The 21,839-nt window shown below is 39.1% G+C and overlaps 1 protein-coding gene across 4 annotated transcripts in view; it reads left to right on the top strand.

Moving 5' to 3' along the window:
* Nucleotides 1-21,839, top strand: part of TRMT11 (tRNA methyltransferase 11 homolog) — a 196,688-nt gene that overhangs the window by 87,670 nt on the left and 87,179 nt on the right. For 2 of the 4 annotated variants that reach the window (XM_021937911.2, XM_009206153.3), the window contains exon 13: nt 12,166-12,257. In XM_021937911.2, coding sequence (XP_021793603.1) covers nt 12,166-12,219 — 54 coding nt within the window. In that variant the 3' untranslated portion in view covers nt 12,220-12,257. Of the gene's footprint in view, nt 1-12,165; nt 12,774-17,952; nt 20,364-21,839 lie in introns of those variants that run through there. The other 2 variants (XM_017958352.3, XM_021937910.2) reach the window with 2 other exon arrangements.

Raw genomic sequence — 21,839 nt, 5'->3', positions numbered from 1 at the left:
AATATCACATACTGGGTAGCTTAAATAACACAAATTTATTTCTCACAGTTCTGAAGCTGGAAAGTCCAATATCTAGGTGCCAGTAAATCTGGTTTATGGTGACAACCCACTTCCTGTCTTGTAGATGTGTCTTATTGTGTCCTCACATGGCAGAGAGCAGAAATCTTCTCTCTTATGTTTCTTCTTATGAGGACACTAATTCCATTCATGAATGCTCCACCCTCATGATCTAATTACCTCCCAAAGACCCTTACCTTCAAATACCATCACATTTGGAATATAGACTTCAACATATGGATTTTGGTTGCGGGACAAAAACATTCAGTCCATAGCAGTGTGTCTTAGGATTTCAACAGAGTTGGAAAACAAATACTTGTCTTCTTTAATCTTCACAAAAGTTACATGAAATGATAGAATCTTTGGGATTCAGATTATGGAAGATCCTACTTGAGTTTTAGTGATCCCCTGACCAAGATTTCTAGGAGCAACTTTCTATCTCTATGCCCTGTGGAAGGCGTTTTTCCTGTAGGTATTGATGGCTAGGTGTCACATGCGATTGGACGTGCAGCTTAGCAGATACACTGAGCCCAAGTTGAGTACCACTATAAAGGGAGCATTGTCCACCCGGAGCCCAGGAGAATGAGTGCTCTCCTTATTACTACTACAATCAGAGACTACCAAAAAGAGAGAGACTACTGAATTCTCTTCTCTTGGAAAATATGGTCTGAATCATTGAATGCAGCATGCCAAATGTATATTGATAATTCCATTTTCAATTTTTAAGTGTCAGGGATTTTACCTAGTAAACAAACAATTCATGTGACATGAACATAAAATTGTTCCTAGTTTTTTTTTTAGTCTTCTATTACAGTCAGTAGATATCAAAAAGTTGACTAGTTATATAGTAAGCCAAGATACTTTTATGATTCTTATGTTATATTATTTTTGATTGTCTTAGGGAGGACTCTGTGTATTAGTCTGTTCTCACGCTGCAAATAAAGACATACCCAAGACTGGATAGTTTATAAAGGAAATATGTTTAATTGACTCACAGTTCAGCATGGCTGGGGAAGCCTCAAAAAACTTACAATCGTGGCAGAAGGGGAAGCAAACACCTCCTTCTTCACATGGCGGCAGCACGGAGAAGTACCCAGCAAAGGGGGTAAAGCCCCTTATTAAACCATCAGATCTCATGAGAACTCACTCACTATCATGAGAACAGCATGATGGTAACCACCTCCATGACTAAATGACCTCCCACCAGGTCCCTCCCATGACACGTGGGGATTATGGAAACTACAATTCCAGATGAGATCCGAGTGGGGGCATAGCCAAACCATAGCACTCCAGGAGATTCTTTTGGATATTAATATTAGGAATATCAGTATTTCTCCTTAACAAATAATTTCTTTTAATAGTGAACAATACGAAACACATAGCTAATCAAGTTTCTCTTTTACAGTAGCTGTTAGTCATTGTGGACTATATTTGTGACTCATCTATCAAAAGTGTATTTAAGTTTATAGAATATGGTTTTGAGATTTTTGCCTTTGTATGTGTGCACATATGTTTCTATTCCTTTCTCACCTACTTTATAAAAAAGACTTTCTGGTTGTAAAATAATGCATATTTATCTTAGAATATTTGGAAGCTATAGAAAAGCAAAAGCAAAAGCAAAAACCAAATCAACCAAACCCAGAATATTTTTGCAGTCTTCTATGCATATATGCATCTCTCTATTTAAGTAAATTGGCATACAAGTATGGTGGTGTGCACCTGTAGTCCCAGCTACCCACGAGGCTGAGCCCAGGTGGTTGAGGCTACAGTGAGCTGACATTGCATTGTGGCACTTCAACTTGGGAAACAGAGTAAGACCTTGTATTAAAAAACAAGAAAGAAAAAAAGAGATATAAATAAATTGGCATAATGGTATGTAAACTCTGTTGTACCTGTGTTTTTCTTTAAATAGTATGCCTCTCTTATCACTTACTCTTAATTTACACCATTCTTCTGTTACTCTTAATTTATACCATTCTTCTTTGTTTCATATGCTTCATAAACTACCCAGAAATCCTTTTAAAACAAGGGAGGCTAGGAGGTTCCAAGATGGCTGAATAGGAACAGCTCCAGTCTGCAGCTCCCAGCATGAGCGACGCAGAAGACAGGTGATTTCTGCATTTCCCACTGAGGTGCCAGGTTCATGTCACTGAGGCTTGTCAGACAGTGGGTGCAGCCCATGGAGCAGGGTGGGGCATCGCCTCACTTGGGAAATGCAAGGGGTCAGGGAATTCCCTTTCCTAGCAAAGGGGAGCTGTGACAGATGGTGCCTGGGAAATCGGGACACTCCCACCCTAATACTGCGCTTTTCCAACAGCCTTAGCAAATGGAACACCAGCATTTGCTGGTGCCTGACTAGGAGGGTCCTATGCCCATGGAGCCGTGCTCACTGCTAGCACAGCAGTCTGAGATTGAACTGCAAGGTGGCAGCGATGCTGGGGGAGGGGCACCCGCCATTGCTGAGGCTTGAGTAGGTAAACAAAGCAGATGGGAAGCTCAAACTGGGTGGAGCCCACCACAGCTCAAGGAGGCCTGCCTGCCTCTGTAGATCCCACCTCTGGGGGCAGGGCATAGCTGAACAAAGGGCAGCAGAAACTTCTGCAGACTTAAACGTCCCTGTCTGACAGCTTTGAAGAGAGTAGTGGTTCTCTCAGCAAGGAGTTTGAGATTTGAGAACAGACAGACTGCCTCCTCAAGTGGGTCCCTGACCCCTGAGTAGCCTAACTGGGAGACACCTCCCAGTAGCGGTTGACTTACACCTCATACAGCCAGGTGCCTCTCTGAGATGAAGTTTCCAGAGAAAGGATCAGGCAACAACATCTGCCGTTCTGCAATATTTGCTGTTCTACAGCCTCTGCAGGTGGTACCCAGGCAAACAGGGTCTGGAGTGGACCTCCAGCAAACTCCAACAGACCTGCAGCTGAGGGTTCTGACTGTTAGAAGGAAAACTAACAAACAGAAAGGGCATCCACACCAAAACCCCATCTGTACATTACCATCATCAAAGACCAAAGGTAGATAAAACCACAAAGATGGGGAGAAACCAGAGTAGAAAAGCTGAAAATTCTAAAAATCAGAGAACCCCTTCTCCTCCAAAGGAACGCAGCTCCTTGCTAGCAACGGAACAAAACTGGAAGAAGAATGACTTTGATGAGTTGAGAGAAGAAGGCTTCAGATGATCGGTAAAAACAAACTTTTCCAAGCTAAAGGAGGATGTTCCAACCCATCGCAAAGAAGCTAAAATCCTTTAAAAAGGATTAGACGAATGGCTAACTGAATAAACAGTGTAGAAAAGTCCTTAAATGACCTGATGTAGCTGAAAACCATGGCACAAGAACGACGTGATGCATGCACAAGCTTCAGTAGCCGATTTGATCAAGTGGAAGAAAGGGTATCAGTGATTGAAGATCAAATGAATGAAATGAAGCCAGAAGTTTAGAGAAAAAAGAGTAAAAAGAAATGAATAAAGTCTCTAAGAAATATGGGACTATGTAAAAAGACGAAATCTATGTCTGATGGGCGTACCTGAAAGTGACAGGGAGAATGGCACCAAGTTGGAAAACACTCTTCAGGATATTATTTAGGAGAACTTCCCCAACCTAGCAAGGCAGGCCAACATTCAAATTCAGGAAATACAGAGAATGCCACAAAGATACTCCTCGGGAAGAGCAACTCCAAGGCACATAATTGTCAGATTAACCAAAGTTGAAATGAAGGAAAAAATGTTAAGGGCAGCCAGAGAGAAAGGTTGGGTTACCCACAAAGGGAAGCCTATCAGACTAACAGCGGATCTCTCGGCAGAAACTCAAACCAGAAGAGAGTGGGGGCTAATATTCAACATTCTTAAAGAAAAGAATTTTCAACCCAAAATTTCATATCCAGCCAAACTAAGCTTCATAAGTGAAGGAGAAATAAAATCTTTTACAGACAAACAAAATGTTGAGAGATTTTGTCACCACCAGGCCTGCCTTACAAGAGTTCCTGAAGGAAGCACTAAACTTGGAAAGGAGCAACTGGTACCAACCACTGCAAAAACATGCCAAATTGTAAAGACCATCAATGCTAGGAAGAAACTGCATCAACTAACAAGCAAAATAACCAGCTAACATAATAATGACAGGATAAAATTCACACATAACAATATTAACCTTAAATGTAAATGGGCTAAATGCTCCAATTAAAAGACACAGACTGGCAAATTGGATAAAGAGTCAAGACCCATCAGTGTGCTACATTCAGGAGACCTATCTCACGTGCAGAGATACACATAGGTTCAAAATAAAGGGGTGGAGGAAGATCTACCAAGCAAATGGAAAACAAAAAAAAGCAGGGGTTGCAATCCTAGTCTCTGATAAAACAGTCTTTAAACCAACAAAGATCAAAAGAGACAAAGAAGGCCATTACATAATCTTAAAGGGATCAATCCAACAAGAAGAGCTAACTAGCCTAAATATATATGTACCCAATACAGGAGCACCCAGATTCATAAAGCAAGTCCTTGGAGACCTAAAAAGAGACTTAGACTCCCACACAATAATAATGGGAGACTTTAACACCCACTGTCAACATTAGACAGATCAATGAGACGGAAAGTTAACAAGGATATCCAGGAATTGAACTCAGCTCTGCACCAAGCAGACCTAATAGACATCTACAGAACTCTGCACCCCAAATCAACAGAATATACATTTCTTCTGAGCACCACATCTCACTTATTCCAAAATTGACCATATAGTTGGAAGCAAAGCACGCCTCAGCAAATGTACAAGAACAGAAATTATAACAAACTGCCTCTCGGACCACAGTGCAATCAAACTGGAACTCAGGATTAAGAAACTCACTCAAAATCGCTCAACTACATGGAAATTGAACAACCTGCTCCTGAATGACTCCTGGGTACACAACGAAATGAAGGCAGAAATAAAGATGTTCTTTGAAACCAATGAGAACAAAAACACAACATACCAGAATCTCTGGGACACATTTAAAGCACTGTATAGAGGGAAATTTAGAGCACTACATACCCACAACAGAAAGCAGGAAAGATCTAAATTTGACACCCTAACATCACAATTAAAAGAACTAGAGAAGCAAGAGCAAACAAATTAAAAAACTAGCAGAAGGCAAGGAATAACTAAGATGAGAGCAGAAATGAAGGAGATAGAGACACAAAAAACACTTCACAAAATCAATGAATCCAGGAGCTGGTTTTTGAAAATATCAACAAAATCGATAGACCACTAGCAAGATTAATAAAGAAGAAAAGAGAGAAAAATCAAATAGATGCCATAAAAAATGATAAAGGGGATGTCACCACCGATCCCACAGAAATACAAACTACCATCAGAGAATACTATAAACACATCTACACAAATAAACTAGAAAATCTAGAAGAAATGGATAAATTCCTGGACACATACACACTCCCAAAACTAAACCAGGAAGAAGTTGAATCCCTGAAAAGACCAATGACAGGCTCTGAAATTGAAGCAAAAATTAATAGCCTACCAACCAAAAATCACCCAGGACCAGACGGATTCACAGCTGAATTCAACCAGAGCTACAAAGAGGAGCTGGAACCATTCCTTCTGAAAGTATTCCATTGAATTGAAAAAGAGGGAATCCTCCCTAACTCATTTTATGAGGCCAGCATCATCCTGATACCAAAGCCTGGCAGAGACACAACAAAAAAAGACAATTTTAGACCAATATTCCTGATGAACTTTGATGCAAAAATCCTCAATAAAATACTGGCAAACCGAATCCAGCAGCATATCAAAAAGCTTATCCACCATAATCAAGTTGGCTTATCCCTGGGATGCAAGACTGGTTCAACATAGGCAGATCAATAAACGTAATCCATCATATAAACAGAACCAAAGACAAAAACCACATGATTATCTCAATAGATGCAGAAAAGACCTTCGACAAAATTCAACAGCTCTTCATGCTAAAAACTCTCAATAAATTAAGTATTGATGGGACGTATCTCAAAATAATATGAGCTATTTATGACAAACCCAAAGCCAATATCATACTGAATGGGTAAAAACTGGAAGCATTCTGTTTGAAAACTGGCACAAGACAGGGATGCCCTCTCTCACCACTCCTACTCAACATACTGTTAGAAGTTCTGGCCAGGGAAATCAAGCAGGAGAAAGAAAAAAAAACATATTCAATTAGGAAAAGAGGAAGTCAATTTGTCCCTGTTAGCAGATGACATGATTGTATATTTAGAAAACCCCATGATCTCAGCCCCAAATCTCCTTAAGCTGATAAGCAACTTCAGCAAAGTCTCAGGATACAAAATCAATGTGCAAAAATCACAAGCACTCCTATACACCAATAACAGACAGAGAGCAAAATCATGAGTGAACTCCCATTCACAATTGCTTCAAAGAGAATAAAATACCTAGGAATCAAACATACAAGGGACGTGAAGGACCTCTTCAAGGAGAATTACAGACCACTGCTCAATGAAATAAAGCAGGATGCAAACAAATGGAAGAACATTCCATGCTCATGGATAGGAAGAATCAATATCATGAAAATGGCCATACTGCCCAAGGTAATTTATAGATTCAATGCCATCCCCATTAAGTTACCAATGACTTTCTTCACCGAATTGGAAAAAACTACTTTAAAGTTCATATGGAACCAAAAAAGAGCCTGCATTGCCAAGACAATCCTAAGTCAAAAGAACAAAGCTGAAGGCATCATGCTACCTGACTTCAGACTATACTACAAGGCTATAGTAACCAAAACAGCATGATACTGGTACCAAAACAGAGATATAGACCGATGGAACAGAACAGAGTCCTCAGAAATAATACCACACACCTACAACCATCTGATCTTCGACAAACCTGACAAAAAGAAGAAATGGGAAAGGATTCCTACTTAATAAATGGTGCTGGGAAGACTGGCTAGCCATTAGTAGAAAGCTGAAACTGGATCTCTTCCTTACACCTTATACAAAAATTAATTCAAGATGGATTAAATACTTAAATGTTAGACCTAATTCCATAAAAACCCTAGAAGAAAACCTAGGCAATACCATTCAGGAAATAGGCATGGGCAAGGACTTCATATCTAAAACACCAAAAGCAATGGCAACAAAAGCCAGAATTGACAAATGGGATCTTATTAAACTAAAGAACTTCTGCACAACAAAAGAAACTACCATCAGAGTGAACAGGCAGCCTACAGAATGGGAGAAAATTTTTGCAATCTACTCATCTGACAAAGGGCTAATATCCAGAATCTACAAGGAACTTAAAGAAATTTACAAGAAAAAATCAAACAACCCCATCCAAAAGTGGACGAAGACTATGAACATACACTCCTCTAAAGAAGACATTTATGCATCCAACAGACACACGAAAAAATGCTCATCATCACTGGACATCAGAGAAATGCAAATCAAAACCACAATGAGATACAATCTCACACCAGTTAGAATGGCGATCATTAAAAAGTCAGGGAACAACAGGTGCTGGAGAGGATGTGGAGAAATAGGAACACTTTTACACTGTTGGTGGAACTGTATAACTAGTTCAACCATTGTGGAAGACAGTGTGGCGATTCCTCAAGGAAATACCATTTGACCCAACCATCCCATTATTGGGTATATACCCAAAGGATTATAAATCATACTGCTATAAAGACACATGCACACGTATGTTTATTGCAGCACTATTCACAATAGCAAAGACTTGGAACCAACCCAAATGCCCATCAATGATAGACTGGATTAAGAAAATGTGGCACATATACACCATGGAATACCATGCAGCCTTAAGAAAGGATGAGTTCATGTCCTTTGTAGGGACATGGATGAAGCTTGAAACCATCACCTGAGCAAACTATTGCAAGGACAGAAAACCAAACACTGCATGTTCTAACTCATAGGTGGGAACTGAACAATGAGAACACTTGGACACAGGGTGGGGAACATCACACACCGGGGCCTGTTGTGGGGTGGGGGAAGGGGGGAGGGATAGCATGAGGAGATATACCTAATGTAAATGATGAGTTAATGAGTGCAGCACACCAACATGGCATATGTATGCATATGTAACAAACCTGCATGTTGTGCACATGTACCCTAGAACTTAAAGTATGATAATAAAAAACAACAACAAAAAAAGAGAGGCTCTATGTGAATTATCAAACATAAAACAAACAAACATGCATCTGGTGACTTGATGCAGACTGATAAAGGAGGGACAGAAATCAAATGAAAAGTGAAACATTTAATGAAATCCCTTGTGGTTTCCATAAGTAATGATATTTTTGATGGAGAAATGAATAAAGTGTGTATACATCTTATAGATATATGCCACCTTCATATCAAAATACATTATTGATCTCCCCTCCAGAAAATATGGCTTTAAGTGTTGTTTTCATGAGAGTGGCAGATATGTACCAATTTAGCCACAGTCAGGTGTTGACATGACTAGGTAAAGTTCCACTCCACAGTCAAATACCAGAAGGCAGCTCACTGAACCACGCAGAGTTTAGGTGCAGGTTTGTTCTTATTAGTCACAAACTAGTTCAACCTGCAGGTCATTGCCTGCCTACGTTCTGGCTGGCTGTCTTGGGGTTCCTGACAGTCCTTGCAGGAGAAAAAAATGTGAAGTGCTGTATCTTAGCATCATGGGATGAACTGATGGGCAAAGAAAGTTCTCAAACCAAAGATTCATGCAACACCCTGTGAAGGTTCTTTCTGAGAAATAAAGCACAACTTACTTGGTTGTAAAATCAAGTCTTTTGAAAAGATGTTTGATGACCCGCCAGTTGGCTCCAAATAGATTCCTGAATATCCTGATTACATAAGAAATGCAACCAGCTATGTTCCTTGCTCTCTTTCCCTCTGTGCTTGAGCTCTCTGCCTGGAATCCCCGTCTTTTGGACTTTCACCAGGATGGTTGTCCCTGAGGACAAGACTGAGGCATCTTTTCCCTCAGGGATGCCTTCTCCAACTCCTGTGTGTGTCTCTGTGTTTAATGCTCTCAAAGCACTTCTTATTACCCATAACCACTGGATAGCATTGGACTGAAGCTTTCTTAAGCACAGGGCACAAGTTTTGTTGCTTCTGACAGTAGCACGATATTTGTTGAATGAATAAGTTATATCTAGACTTTTCTCATCAAGGTAGACTTCTTGGGCTAGGTATGGAAATATCTAAGCTCAAATATTTTAAATACCACCTAGAGCTAAGAAAAATTACCAAGAAGGCCATTCAAATGGAGAGAAAAGACACTAGGGCCTAGGAGTTAGCTTTTTATTATTTTTGCTAGTTAGGACACGGGGCAATGTCTGTTTTTCTACATTCTTAGTGTAAAATATCTTTGTCAGGCTTGCTTTCTTAAGAATTGTTTTATATGTTATTTTCCTCAATCAGACAGAACATGCATCCAAAATCACAAAGTCTCAATTTTTCATTTCAATGAAACCTATGTAAATAGTAACTTAATTAATTCACCAGAATCCTTAGTGAACTGGATCCTGCCTGTATCAGACTTTAGGCAAAAAAAGCAAATAAAAAGAACAAATGATTAAACAATTATTTTCAAGACTAGCTGTCAGAAAAATATCTAAAAGTCAGTATTCATTCAGTTCATTTTTTAATTTATTGAAGTATATAAAAATAATTGATTTTCCTGATTGTCTTCCATCTGCACAATTTTTATTAATTTTTAAAAAATAATAGTTGATAAGAGAAATAATACATTTTAGAAAAGTTCTCATAAGACCTCAAAAAATCATTTTACCATAAGCTGAACATCCTTTTTAGGGTGTCAAGTTTCTGCTACTGTGTTCTAAATGCTAGTTAAGTGCTCTGTGTAAGAAAAACACATATTGTCTGAAATTAATCAGGAAGACACGTGCAGGATACCTTGAAACAACTGCTTTTCGCTCTCTTATTAAAGTGTCAATGTAAAGAAGTCTTTACATTGAAATAACTATGTGAGATCCATAAATAAGGCTTTATTTAACTGCTAGTTCTTATTGCTCTGCAGGGGCTGTGAAATGGCTTGGATTTGTGTCCCTGCCCAAATCTCATGTTGAATTGTAATCCCCAGTGTTGGAGGAGGGGCCTGGTGGGAGGTGATTGGATCATGGGGATGGATTTCCCCCTTGCTGTTCCTGTGATAGTGAGTGAGTTCTCATGAGATCTGATTGTTTAAAAGTGTGTAGCAGCCTCCCTCCCCCACTTATCTCTCTTCCCCCTGCTCTAGCCAGGCAGGGCTTGCCTGCTTCCCGTTTGCCTTCCTCAATGATTGCAAGTTTCCTGAGTCCTCCCCAGTCACGCTTCCTGTACAGCCTGTGGAACCGTGAGCCAATTAAACCTCTTTTCTTTAGAAATTATTCACTCTTAGGTAGATCTTTATAGTAATGTGAGAATGGACTGATACAGGCTGCTGAGAAATGGTGATATTGTAGTGAAGGTAATTACCTCTAGCTGCTGCAATAGACAAATCCCCAAGTTTCCCCCCAAAATAAAATAAAGTTTATTTTTTGCTCGTATGGGTCCAGTTTGTCCATCCATCTGGACCATAGATTCTCCAAGGTCATGGTTACAAAGGAGATGCAAGATGGAAAAGGCACACGGCCTTTAACTGCCTTAGCCCAGAAGTGACATGTGTCACTGTGGTTCAGCATATTTGGCCAGATCTAATCACAGGGCCCCAAGGAATTGCAGGGGAGGCTGAGAAATGTATTTTATGAGTACGCATATGATTGGTGAACATTAACTGCTTCTGCCTTTGTATTTTTGACAACTAGAATGGTATGCATCCCCCTGTTCTACTTAGTGTGCTAGTAAGGTTAGTAGGTTGTGGGGGGTTGGGGGGTGGGAGGTAGGGAGAAACAGGATACAAGGATATGCATAGTGATGTCTTCTATCTTTTCTAGTAGCAGAACCCACATTTCCTTATGAGAACCATCTGTCTCCCAATTACCGCTCTTATAGTCTGGCTTGACTGTTCCCTGGGCATGTGCCCTATACCTGATCAATCAGAGATCACTGTAGGACAGAAGAGCCAGGCCATATCTGCCTATGGTGACAATAATTGTGCCCATATAATGCCCTCAGTGAATGTGTCTTTTTGAAAATGAAGCCAAATCAAGAGACCGTTGAGCCAAGAGAAAAGAGATAATTTGGATGGCATTGATAGATAGAACCTTTGGATCAAGCACTGCCAGTTCCTATCTTGACTTCATCAATTATGCCAGCCAGGTATTCCTTTAGTTAGAGCTAGCTTGAGTTGGATTTCTGCAACTTGTAAATGAAAAAGATGAGCTAGAGGTTTTCACTCCACAAAACTTCAAAACACCATCCTTTCACCCTTTTGTCTCTAAACTTCAGTAACTACCCACTGCCTTAAAAAGTACTGATAATTATAGCCTCTACATTTACACGGTAGAATTGTTGCTTTTATGGTACAGGTACCATATAAATAAAAAATGTCTAATGTCCTGTGTGTGTCTCTTCTAACCCTAGTTCAACCATCAGTAGAGTTTTTAAAATTAGCAGTTGGCTAATTACTACCTGAATTAAAATGGATTTAATTTTGGCAGCTAATCATTTCTACCTGTGAGAAATGAAATAGAAAAATCAGCTTGTAGAATAGTAAGGGAGAAACTCCCTTGTATTCTGATCATCTCCACAAAAACCAGACTATTAGTCAATAGAAGGTTTTGCAAATATCAAAAGTCAATCTGAGTAATGTTTTCTCTGGCCATGGCAGTGTAAAGACATAGATCCCACAGCCAGATCCAAACTCTGTGGAGCGTTTCAGGGGATTTGGCTCAGTTACCCTATTTAACCCAATACTTCACAAGAAAAGTCTGAAAGAAGATATGCAATAACTTTCTGGTGACCCAAACTATTGCAACCTCAGTCTCTAAATCACATGACATTTGTTTACTGTCTTTCCAATGGGCTGATTAATGATTTGTGTTTATTTAGTGTTCTAAATCAGGAGCCAAAAGAAGTCGGAGCAGCTGGGGCCAATTTTTACATGTAAAACTAACAGAACAATTTGGCTGTCTGATGCTGAACTGAAGGGTGACTTTCCTTTAACTTTGTCATCACTACAGCATCCAACCTGCCCTGTTCCAGATGTGCAACAACTGGGCTTTGAAAGAGTGTGACGAGGAAATTAAACAAGGCACGTGGACACACAAAGGAGGTAAGAGGCTCCAAGAGATCACGTTCCTTTCTTGTGTAATTTCTTTCCTCTAATTCTGTCAACATTTACTGGAAACCTCTATCTGGAACACAGAATTCTTCCTCTTTTACACGCAAGGCAGTAAATGTAAAGAAAATTTTGTTGTCCAAGATAATTAAATGAACTGAATAAGAATCCACATGAAAAATTCTGCAAATCTTTCCCCGTAGAATATTTTCAGGTAATAAGTTGAATTAAACCAAACTCCTCTTACTGGCTGGATAGAGAGTGTTACTGGCCCTAGCTGGGTGGGTGCCCTGGAGAAATCAAGATTCCTTTTCTGGCTGGGTGTGGTGGCTCATGCCTGTAATTCCAGCATTTTGAGAGGCCATGGCAGGAGGATCACTTAAGTCCAGGAGTTTGAGACCCTGTCTCTACAAAAAATGAAAAAATCAGCCCGGTATGGTGGCAAACCCCTATAGTCTCAGCTACTCTGGAGGCTGATGTAGGAGTACTGCTTGAGACTGGGAGGTCAAGGCTGCAGTGAGCCATGGTCATGCCACTGCACTCCAGCCTGGGTGAAATAACAAGATCCTGTTTCACTGGGCATGGTGGCTCATGCCTGTAATCCCAGCACTTTGGGAGGCTGAGGTGGGTGGATCACTTGAGGTCAGGAGTTTGAGACCAGTCTGACCAACATAGTAAAACCCCGTCTCTACTTACAAAAAAAAAAAAAAAAAAGATTCCCCTTCTAAGAGAAATATATTCTAATTATATTCTAATGCATTTCCTTTATTCCACACTGGGGCAGTTTTTCCTTCAACACATATAAAGTAAACATTGTTTTCTTCACTATGTTAGAGTGATGATTTAATAACTCAGCTGACAATTTCAAATGACAATAATTGATACACAGCAAGTTTGACTGGGAATGGCTAAGATTATCAGTTTGACTACGTAGCGGCTGCTGCTGCTGCTGCTGCTGCTGCTTCTTCTTCTTCTTCTTCTTCTTCTTCTTCTTCTTCTTCTTCTTCTTCTTCTTCTTCTTCGTGACAGAGTTTTTCTTTGTTGCCCAGGCTGAAGTGCAGTGGCACAATCTTGGCTCACTGCAACCTCTGCCTTCCAGGTTCAAGTGATTCTCCTGCCTCAGCCTCCAGAGTAGCTGGGATTACAGGTGCATACCACCATATCCGGCTAATTTTTGTATTTTTTAGAGATGGGGTTTCGCCATATTGGCCAGGCTGGTCTCAAACTCCTGACCTCAAGTAATCTGCCCTCCTCAGCCTCCCAAAGAGCTGGGACTACAGGCGTGAGCCACTGCGCCCAGACAGCTTATAATCCTAATCAATCATAATCCTAATAATCATGTTAGAACAACATCTTATTGTCAACCAATCATTGAGTATTTGTTGCGGATATTCTTCGTGCTACATTAAGTGAACGCAGGCAGCAGATCAAGTCTCTACCTTTTTCACAACCTAGTTTGGTGAGATAATGTTAGTATAGATTAAGCAATTGTTACTAGTAAAAGTCAGTATATCATTAATACTAAGTTATGTGGTACAGACTAGAGCTCTCAGAAAAAAGGCTGCAATCATAATAAATATGGTGAGAGTCAGAGATCATTCTGGGCTTTAAAGAGAGGCTTAATACAGACTGTGCAGCTACCCTGACGCTGAACAAGACACATCCTTAGTTTCAAGATAGACTGGGGTTTGGGAATATGGGTAGCTCTGTGCTAATGCATCACCTCACTGAGGAAACACGGTTTGTATTCTACTTACTGTGGCTTCATTGCATAAATTTTATGCACATTAGAGAGAATATTTACTTATAATCTAGCCCATCCATTCTTATAAAAGAGACCTCTGAAAGGTAAGAGTCACTTTCCTGAGGGAAATGTAGGACTCTGGGAGAGAGAGGGCACTTTGAGAATGGGAAAATTGCCTGTGAAATCAAATTTAGGGCAAAAGATAGCCCAGCAGCCATATGTAAATCGTTCCCTCATGTAGGAACAATGCTGTGCACTTGGTAATTCAATAGAAAACATTAGTCATTTATCATCCTTAATTATCAGCTATCTCTAACTGCATCTGGTTTGCGTTTTTTATTAGAAAGGTTTTTTTTTTTTCTTGAGTTGGACTCAGACATTTTTTTTTCTTCCATTCCTGATTTCATTTTGTTATTCTTTTAAAAATTCCATCACTAATTCCCATGATGTGGAGAGGTTTCTATTTCATAAGACACAATAAATCAAGCAACGCCTCTGTTGTAACGTCGTCCTTACTGCGCATTTGTCATGGGCCCTGGATTGCTGAGTTTACTCAAGGTTAGAGAGTCAAGCTGCTTTGAGGACACACTTGGCCAGTGCCGTGAGTATGCACGTAGCCCCATCAGAGGAGCCGAAGGTATAAAACCTCCATCAGCTTGAGTGAGTACAGCTGCTTCAGAAAAGTCATGGCGCAAAAAGTGACCCTGGGAGATTTTGGAGTTTGAGGGCTCTTGTCTTGGCACTCTGGACAGTGTATGATGGCCATGTCACCCTTTCATAGGAAGAACTCATGGTAACAAGTCATGTTTTTCTCTCATAGAATAATAGTAACAGCTAATATTTATTAAGAATTTTCTGCGTGTTCTGCATTGTGCAATGTACTTTGAAAATACATTGTCACATTCAATTCTCATGATAACCCTTTCAGGGGGGAAATATTATTTATGTCTTTTAGATGAGTAAACTGTGGACTTAGAAAGATGTAGTTGCATGTGTCAGCTGGTGAGTCCCTGGACCATAAAGGTAAAATAAATCATAACCCTAAGCCTTCAGGAGGTAGGCCTATATTACAGTGTCTCCAGAGAGAATCATTTTAAACATGAAAATCCCAGGACAAGATAGCTAAGCTCTTTTTTTTTCTATGGTAGGGGATTTCTTTTTTTACTGAAGTTTTAAGTTTATATGTTTAATTTTAAAATAATGGCTGTATTTAATAATTGGCTCATGAAACTTCTGAAAATTTAACAGCCTGCTCTTGTGAGCTGGAGTGAGCTGGCGTGAGCACACTACTGCCCGTATCTACTGAGGATGAGATGCCACAGCTTCCAAGGCATGATGAGGAGGAGGGAATCTGAAGATTTAGGCAAATAGGAATGTTAAAGTGGCTGTATCATGCAAACTGCACACTCATTCCCAACTATATTCTTCTAGGAAGCCCACAAGGTATCTTCTTCACCAAGACTTCAGTTTTTTAAAATTTTATTTCTTGTTATTTTGTTTTAGTTTGATAGCATGTTAGGAGGAAGGTGAGGGCTGAAAAACTACCTATTGGGTACTGTGCTCACAACCTGGGTGACGGAATCATTTGTACTCCAAACCCCAGTGACATGCAATCTACCCAAGTAACAAACCTGCACATGTACCTCCGAACCTAAAATAAAAGTTGAAAACTGAAAGAAAAAAAAGATTTTGAACCATACATTAGTGAAGGGATCACCAGCATCCTTGCAAAGCTCCATGGTTGCTCTCATTTGTAAACTAACTATGACCATGGAGGATGTGCCATTGATATGGGGATTCTGATTTCAATGGGGGTGGTGGATTTCTGGAGTAGTAAAGGCCAAGTAGCGGCACTGATCCACCAAACACAAGGCGTGCACAATCACTGTAGAGAGTAGCAGTGATACTAGTGATTGGAAAGCATTAGATATTTGGTGGTGGCTAATTGACCTACTTCATTTCTAAAAATGAAATAGGTGAGTGGTCTGCTAGTGTATTTTTTTCTATATAACAGGAAAAATAAAAAAGGCAACTCTGGCTCTTTTTTTTTAATTTTTATTTTTTATTTTTTGAGACAAGGTGTCACTTTGTTACCCAGGTTGGAGTGCAGTGGTGTGATCATAGCTCACTGCAACCTCAAACTCCAGGGCTCAAGTGGTCCTCTGTACTCAGCCTCCTGAATAGCTAGAACTACAGGCATTCAGTTGTTTTGCTTCATTTATTTTTGTCTTAATTTTTTTGTTAGAGAAAGGTTCTCACTATGTTGCCCAGGCTGGTTTCAAATTTCTGAACTCAAGTAATCCTCCCACCTTGGCCTCTCAAAGTGCTGGGAGTCAACAGGCATAAACCACCGCTCACAGCCTGAAAACCTCTAGTTCTTATAGCCAAAAATTTGACTTAAGTTTCCTTGATGGAGAGTCAGGGTCACTCACCAAGTATACTGACCTAAGCTAATTCGCAGATTTAGAGCCCCTTGATTGAAGGGGAGTCCAGGTCTCCTTGAGGAAGGAGTCTGCATCATTGCTGCAAGTAAATACTCTAAATCTTCATCCACGTGTTTTCTCAAAGAGACCTGTGGCTATTTGTTAGAGTGACCATGCACTTTGGAAAAGGAAATGTCCAGATATTTCAGTAATTACTGAATAATCTGTCTTAATTATGCTAACTCCTGTGGCCTAAACTACCCATGGTAGCCCACTAGTTAAAATGGGGGCATTCAGTGTTCAAGATACAGATGATGTCTGAGCCCAAGTTTAACTCACAGTGGACTCAGTTGGTGGGTTGACCCCCCAGTAGTTATTCCCCCAGTTCCTGAATGTATAATGGGAATAGACATACTTGGCAACTGTCAGAATCTTCACATTGGCTCTATGACCCCTAGAGTTAGAGCCATTATGGTAAGAAGGACAAAGTGGAAGCCTCTGGAACTTCCCATTACTACAAAGATAGTAAACCAGAAGTGATATTGCATCCCTGGGATGAATTGCAGAGATTTGTGCCACTGCCAGAGACTTGAAATGTACAGGGTGATACCTACCACATACCCATTTTACTTACCTGTTTGGTCTGTACAGACACTGAATAGATCTTGGAGAATGACTATGAACCATAAATTTAATCAGGAGGTAATTCCAATTTCAACTGCTATCCAAAAAATGGTATCTTTACCGGAATAGATAAACACAGCCCCTGGCACTTGATGTGTAGCTAGTGACCTGAAAAATGCCTTTTCTTCCATACCAATATGCAAAAGCCACTGGAAACAGTCTGCTTTTATCCAGCACAGCCAAGAGTAGACTTCACCCTCTTGAGTCAGGGCTATGTCAATTCTCCTTTCTTCTATTATACAGTCCACAGAGAAATTGATTAGCTTGACACTTCACAAAAATGTAGGGGACACTGGTCTTCTACATTACAATATTGATTGGCTCTAATAAGCAGAAAGTAGCACATCAGATGCCTTAGTAAGAAATATGTAAACTAGAGAGTGGGACATAAACCCTACAAAAATTCAGGGGCCTTCTCTGAGGTGCTGGGGGTTCAGTGGTCTGGAGTAAGGGGATAAGTTTCTGCTTCTAATACCATCTACCATGAATAAAGGGGTAAAATACTTTGTACGCAGTTAAAAAAATTTTTTTGGAGGTCACGTATACTACATTTGAGTATACTACTCCCATCTCTGTACTGAGTTACCGAATAGGCTACTAGTTTTGAATGTGGACCAAGAGAGAAGGGGCCCTGCAGCAATTCCAGCTTCAGTGACTGCTGCCCTAAAACCTGGGCCTTATGTTCCAGCAGATCCAGTGATAACATGTGTATAGCAAATAGGGATGCTGTTTGGAGCTTCTGGCAAGTACCAAAAGGAGAATCATAATGCAGATCTGTAGGGTTTTGGAACTAATCTATACTCTCTTCTTCAAGTAATAATTTTCCTTTTCAAAACAGTTTCTGGCTTGCTACTGGACCACCCAAAGACTAAATGCCTAACCACGGAACACCAAGATACTATGTGATGTGAGCTTCCTATTATGAATTCAACATTGTCTGATGCACCAAGTCATAATGTTGAGTGTGGACAGGGCAATCTATCATTAAGTGACATTCCTTACAATCAACTAAATGACAGATCTTGAGCCTAGTTTAGAGACGGTCTTGCATATTATGCTGATATCACTGGAAGTGGACAGCTGCAGCATTACGTCTTAGGGGTGACTCTGATAGTATATATGTCCTATTGTTTCTGTTTCTTTGAACCCTGGTTAATAGAAGAGATAATATTGCTGTAATATAATATACTGTATTATATTATCAATATATTATTGCATATTTTATTAAAATACTGATATTATATATTACAACGTAATATCAATTGTGCACTATAATATACGTATGAAATAATGTAATAGCAATGGATCATGCACTTTGTGTTCTCTTGTTGGAAGACTTGGTTGCCACCTTGCGGAATCTTGTCCCAAATCATTATGTTGACTTTTTATAGTTTCTTTTTCACATTGAAAATTAGTCTTAGGTCATATCCTCTATGCTCTAAAATAATTTATAATCAAATTGTGATCTACTTTATGTCAAGTTTCTCAGTGTTCTAGTTTTGAGCCAGGAAACTTTATCAAATGTATAATAGGGACTCATAGAGCCTTGAAACTTAATCAAATTTATAAAAGGGACTTTATTTTATTCTATTTTTTTTTGCCATTTTGGAATTTTATATCCTATTTAAATTGTTCTCTAGTTTTTAATTCAAAGGCCACTGTTTTCAACAGATAAAGAAGCAGGTACAAAGATTCACCCTCATACATTAAGTGTCCTTGAAAAATTATAGTTAAAAACAAGAAGTGGTTAAATAAAGAAGTAGTTAACAAGGAAACAATAAGCAACATGAAACAGCAGCCTACACATTAGAAAAAAATATTTGCAAACCACATATCTCATAAGGGGTTAATATCCAAAATTTATAAAGAACTCATACAACTCAAGAGTGAAGAAACAAATCACTTGAATATAAAATGGGCAAAAGACTTGAATAGATATTATTTCAAAGAAGACATAAAAATGGCTAATAGTGGTTATGAAAACCTCTTCTTGTTTTTAACTATGATTGTTTGCTGGAAGCCTCAGCTTATTTGGAGAGTTTCACTTTTCTGACATTCTTTCAGTCCCTAACAAACTGATGTCCTATCATGGTTTCTCTCTATGAGGCAACCTGAAGTGCCATCATTGAGTTTACCAACAGTAGTCTCTAACCCTTCTTTCTGTCTGGAGTACCCTCCATTTCCATGACCCTAGTGTACATAAGCCTAAGCATTAATATCTTTTGCTCTGGAAGATCTCTGACTCTTTGCACTAGGTTTGATCCCTTCAGTTAGATAATCTGCTATTTACTTCCATATTATTCCATACCTTCCTTTTCCTAATTTTCAGCAAACTTTCATTATTGGTTAAGTGTATTTTTTATAAATATATTATATTGTGCATATGTAAGGTATACGACATGATGTTATGGGATACATATAGATAGTGAACAGGTTATTATAGTGAAGCAAATTAACATATACATCAGCTCACACACTGCCATTTTTGTTTTTGTTTTTGTGGCAAGAGCAGCTAAAGCTACTCAGCATGAATTTCACATACAGAACAATTTTATTACCTAAAGTCCTCATGTTGTACATTAGATCACTAGACTTATTTATTGTACATATCTGCTACTCTGTATTCTCTGAACGACATCTCCCTATTTCCTTCCCTCCCAACCGCTGGTAAACACTATTTTGCTCTCTTTCTGTATATTTGATTAAAAATATTCCACATATAAGAGAAATTATTTTCTGTGTCTCATAACGTTCTCCAGTCTGATGCATATTGTGATATTGTGGCAAATGGCAAGATCTCATTCTTTTTTAGGACTGACTAATATTCCATTGTATATATGTACCACAGTTTCTTTTCCCATTTGTCCATTGACAGATACTTAGGTTGTTTCCATAGCTTAGCTCTTGTGAATAATGCTGCAATGAATATAGGAGTGCAGGTATCTTTACAAGGTGGTGATTTTACTTCCTTTGGTTACATGCCTAGAAAATAGATTGCTGGGTCATACAGTAGTTCTAATTTTAATTTCTTTAGAAGTCTCCATACTGTTTTTCATAATGACTATACCAATCTACATTCCCATCAACAGTGTATAAGAGTTCCCTTTTCTCCAAACCCTCACCAACACTTACTATCTTCTGACTTTTTGACACCAGCCATCCTAAGAGTGGAAGGTGGTATCTCATAGTGGTTTTGATTTGCATATCCTTGATGAGTAATGATGTTGAGCACCTTTTCATACACCCATTGGCTATTTTTATGTCTTCTTTGGAAAAATATCTTTTGCCCATTTTATAATCAGGTGATTTGTTTTTTTTCACTCTTGAGTTGTATGAGTTCTTTATACATTTTGGAATGTTAACCCCTTATCAGATATATTCCAATCCACACGCTACTGTTTCATTTTGTTGGTTGTTTCCTTTACTGTGCAGAGCTGTTTGGTTTGATGTAGTCCCATTTATTTATTTTGCTTTTTGGCCTGAGCTTTTGGTATGATATCAAAAAAATCATTACCAAGGCCAATGTCCAAAAGCTTTTCCTCTCTTCTAAGGAAACATAATTTTATATTTAGGTCTTTTACATATTTTGAGTTGACTTTTGTATATGGTATAAGATAAGAGTAATTTTGTTTCAGCCTTAAGAAGAAAATCCTACCATTTGTGGCAACATGGATGAACCTGGAGGATATTATGCTAAATGCAACAAATCAGACACAGAAAGACAAATGTGGCATGATCTCTATAAGCCTAAAAGAGTCAAACTCATAGAAACAGAAAATAGAAGAGTGGTTACCAGAAATTGAGGGGTGGGGAAATGCAGAGATGCTGGCCAAAAGGCACACACTTTCGCTTAAAAGGTAAGTAAGTTCTGGAGACCTGAGGTACAGCATGGTGACTGTAGTTAATAATAATGATGTTCTGCATATGTGAAATTTACTGAGAGTAGATCTTAAGCGTTCTTGCTCCTCCCTAACAAAATGGTAACTATGTGAGGTGCTGGGTATGCTAATTAGCGTGATTGTGGTAGTCATTTCCCAATGTACACAAATATCAAAACATCATGTTGTACACTTTGAACATATATAACTTTAATTTGTCAATTATACCTCAGTAAAGCTGAAAAAAATTATTCCCCTATAATGTCTATCTTTTTTATCAGCCTGTACATTCGCTAGGGCAGGGGTCTGACTTGGTTCCTGACATATAGAATCAGTTAACAACTGCCAGGAAGTACTCTAGACCATTAGTTATTTAGGGAATGAACCTATTCTAATTTCATAGAAGGCCTTTTTCCCATTTTCTTTTGGTCTCTTGCTGTTTCGAATTCCTTTACCTTCTAAACATAGCAAACATTAGAAAAATGTTTGCTGTGTAAGGTGGCATAACATATTTGACATGAAAAAAGTTGTATCCTCAGACCCTGATCATGCCTTAATGTCTTCCACGTACTCACGAAGGCCTACAGTGTCAGTAAGCTGCAACAGGCCAATCCTTGACACAATGGAATTCAACAGTCAATTGACACCTGGCTGAGTTCAAGGTGATGCCTGCCTGTTATCTCTTTTCTAGACTCAGAGGTTCAAACAAATGGATGATTTAGGGCAGTAAACATACTCTGCATGATACTATCATGATAGGTATATGTCCGTATACATTTGTCCAAACACTCTGTACATCAGGAGTGAACCCTAAAGAAATACGTACTTTGGGTGATGATGTGTCAAT

The sequence above is a fragment of the Papio anubis genome, chromosome 6 (assembly GCF_008728515.1).
Source record: "Papio anubis isolate 15944 chromosome 6, Panubis1.0, whole genome shotgun sequence".
In the NCBI taxonomy this organism is placed as follows: Eukaryota; Metazoa; Chordata; class Mammalia; order Primates; family Cercopithecidae; genus Papio; species Papio anubis.
Note: the sequence above shows the minus strand (reverse complement) of the source record. Positions and strands in the feature narration are given on the sequence as shown.